Raw genomic sequence first — 3,278 nt, 5'->3', positions numbered from 1 at the left:
GTGTGTGTGTGTGTGTGTGTGTGTGTGTGTGTACGAGCATGCAAACAGCAAATAGATATGGAGGAAAACACAGAGTATGTTCACAAGAAGTTTCATAAAGTAGATAGTGTGTGTGTGGATGGAGAGCCGACACACAGCTTATCAGTTTCAGTCTGTGGACATTCTTACTCTCTGTATTGCAACTGACGGCTTATTTAGATGGACTAAATCAGCCACATATTCCTATTAAAACATGTTTTATTTTAAGATCAAATTTACAGATATTATGTCTGGAATCGTCTTCCTTATCTGATAATATTAGATGCATGAATTTAATTTGAACACTCTAGGTGGATATTTTAGGAAAAATTACACCTACTTATGGTTTTATATTTCTTTTAAATGTGCTTCATCAATAAAGTTTAATTTCTGTTATTTATAACATCTTTATCTAAATGTCTAGAGACTATACTGTAAGAAAGTCCTATCTTTATATCTTCAGCAAAAGTTTAAGTGCTCCTGGACGCCCCCTGCTGGTAGAGTAGCAGAAAGCAGTGGTTCAGTTCAGTTTGCTGCAGACCAACTCTAAGAACAAAACATGACTCACCTGATACAGACAGAGTGAAGGCTTCACTCCACTGTGTTGAAGAAAACCAGTCGTCTCTGCGTCTGCACCGACACATGTAGTTTCCACTGCTGGACTCAGAAATATTGAACATCCAGTCTTTACTATTTGTCCTGTTTACAAGTGATCCATCTCTGTTCCAGTCACACTTCCACTCAGTGGTTTCTCCTCCCTGGACCTCACATGTCAGAGTGATCGTCTCACCACTGAAGACATGAGGCCTGTTTGGTCGTCGAGTCACAACAACCTTGTTGGAAACTGTTTATCAAATGTGAGCAGAAACCGAAAATCAGAGAAAAAAATGGATTTCATAGATTTGGTTTCAGACAGTTTTCAAGAAAGAACTCACAGGTTATCTTAATGTTGACGTCACGACTTGCATTGCTCATGAAGGCAGGGTTTCCTCTCACTCCTTCACACCTGTAGATTCCTCCTTGTGTCACAGTGATATTTCTGTTTTCTGTATTATTTGTTGTGATTTCAGCTTCAGGTGATTTTATGGTCCGTCTGAACCATCTGAATTTCCATCCAGCAGAGGGCTCCACTGAGCAGCTCAGTGTCACACTGCCCCCTACTGGTATGGTTGTTGGACCTGCAGTCAGTGTGGCCGTGGGTCTGTCTGCTGTTGATGGAAACAAAATAGGCCCATCTTACAACAAAAGACTTGAAATCATGTTGTCATGTTTCTGCCAGAAAGTAAATATACTTGCACAGCATAATATGACTGGATATGTGTATTTACTCATAAAATATAGTGAAATCTCGAAAAATGTTATTTGGCATCATTAAGTTAATGAGCCAATAAAAATATATGTTTTTTTTTTGTTCACAAATTAAAAAAAATTGTCTTTTGGTTTTGTTGTGATTTGTGATTTGTAGCTGACTTCATTTTGGATAAAAAAAAATCACACAGGCAGTAACACTGGTGAGATGATATGTTAATCTCTGTGAATAAAAAAAATACATAAATAATATATTTGAAATAAAGTAAAGAAAAAATATAGATACACTATTTTTTCAGGGTTATCCTCCATTGGTTAGGGTTAAAATGTGATTTAAAATATTTTATGCTTACCTGAAACAGTAACAGTATTACTGCACTTTGTTTGAGCTGAGTTCCTCCTGTGACCACAGCACTGATATTCACCACTATGATTAAGTGCTAACATGCTGTTTTTATCTTTCTTGATGGACAGATATGATTCATTATTCTTGTTCAGCTTGTATTCCCAGTCAGAGTTTTCTCCTTCATTCATGTCGCATCTAAAGGTAACAAACTCTCCAGAATAAAACGTCGACCAGTTGGGCTCAGTAGTCAGCACAGCATCTACAACAGAACCAACATTTAGTTCATTTATTTTCTAGGTTAACGATAACTGATAAAACACAATAAAAGAAAAAGAATAAAAACACAGTATGATGTGAAATACAGGAATGAAGCCGAGCAGGGCCGTGCAGAGACCTTTGGAGGGACGGGGGCTCAGATGAACAAGATCTTAAAACTCCGTACAACAACATAGCAACAGTAAATATTAATCAACATTAAATATTAATTAAAAACCCAATATTTAATTGGATCACACCGCATCATTGTTATCATGTGGGGGCAAAGCAAAGCAAATGTAATCTTTGTTTTACCTGTTGAGTATAATGTTGCTGTTGAGGAGTTTCTGTGTTGATCTGAGACTGTTAATTAGACCAGAGGAGAGAAGGTCGTTGGTTATTAAATATGTTATGAAATAAGCAAATTTGCTGTTATTTCACTAAATAAACCTTATAATATCTGACCATTTAAACTCTATAACAACTTGGCTGCAAACTGCTTTAAAGATCAGAAAAGCTCAGGGGAGTTAACTACGATATTTTAACCCTGCCTTCATGAGCAATGCAAGTCGTGACGTCACCATTAAGATAACCTGTGAGTTCTTTCTTGAAAACTGTCTGAAACCAAATCTATGAAATCCATTTTCTTTCTCTGATTTTCTGTTTCTGCTCACATTTGATAAACAGTTTTATCAAACATAAAACATAAATGTTTTATGTCTTGATATCTCTTGACTGAGATATCAAGATAAAGAAAACTCAGTAGCTGCTGGTAGGGCCCTCCAGACATTCAGGGGCCCCTCCAGACATCCAGGGCCACTATAAATGGTTGAATTGTAGCACAGACCTTAGAGCTAAACCTGTAGGATTACTTTATTGAGAATGATAATGCTATTAAATTCTATTTAATGCATTCAGCAGAGATAAAAATGTACATTTAGGATTTAATGAGGAGGTTTAATTTGTAAAAGTGCAAAAAATAACCTTAGTTGGACTGTTGTGTTACCATGGTTACAATATGGTGTAATCTTTGTGTTCGGGCTGGTTTGTTCACAAATGCATCAGAGCAAATAATAACCAGTAATCAACGATTGATTTTAAACTCAGCCAATTAATCTAGGCTCCTTTTACAGATTTTACTAAATCTATATTTAAACACTTCTGGGTGTCTTAACAACATGGAGGCAGAGGCACTGAGAATCCTTTCAGAGTCATTATTAGACCAAGAGCAGCCAGACTTATTTATGTTTGCTAAATTGTTATTTTTAATATTGTTGAGGGACACAATCAGGTCTCCTGATGCACAATAAAAAAAAAAAAAGTAAAAAAAAAAAAAAAAAAAAAACCCCTT

General features: G+C 36.1%; 1 protein-coding gene across 1 annotated transcript in view; it reads right to left on the bottom strand.

The window, feature by feature from the left end:
* The window catches only part of LOC103129892 (Fc receptor-like B), a 7,314-nt gene that overhangs the window by 2,288 nt on the left and 1,748 nt on the right, over window positions 1–3,278 (bottom strand). The window contains exons 2-3 of the mRNA XM_016665479.1: window positions 1,680–1,965; window positions 587–862 (exon numbers count right to left, since the gene is read on the bottom strand). Coding sequence (XP_016520965.1) covers window positions 587–862; window positions 1,680–1,965 — 562 coding nt within the window. The remainder of the gene's footprint in view (window positions 1–586; window positions 863–1,679; window positions 1,966–3,278) is intronic.

The sequence above is a fragment of the Poecilia formosa genome, unplaced genomic scaffold (assembly GCF_000485575.1).
Source record: "Poecilia formosa unplaced genomic scaffold, Poecilia_formosa-5.1.2 Scaffold589, whole genome shotgun sequence".
Classification (NCBI taxonomy): domain Eukaryota; kingdom Metazoa; phylum Chordata; class Actinopteri; order Cyprinodontiformes; family Poeciliidae; genus Poecilia; species Poecilia formosa.
The sequence above is the reverse complement of the archived record's forward strand: the minus strand, read 5'-3'. Positions and strand labels throughout refer to the sequence as shown.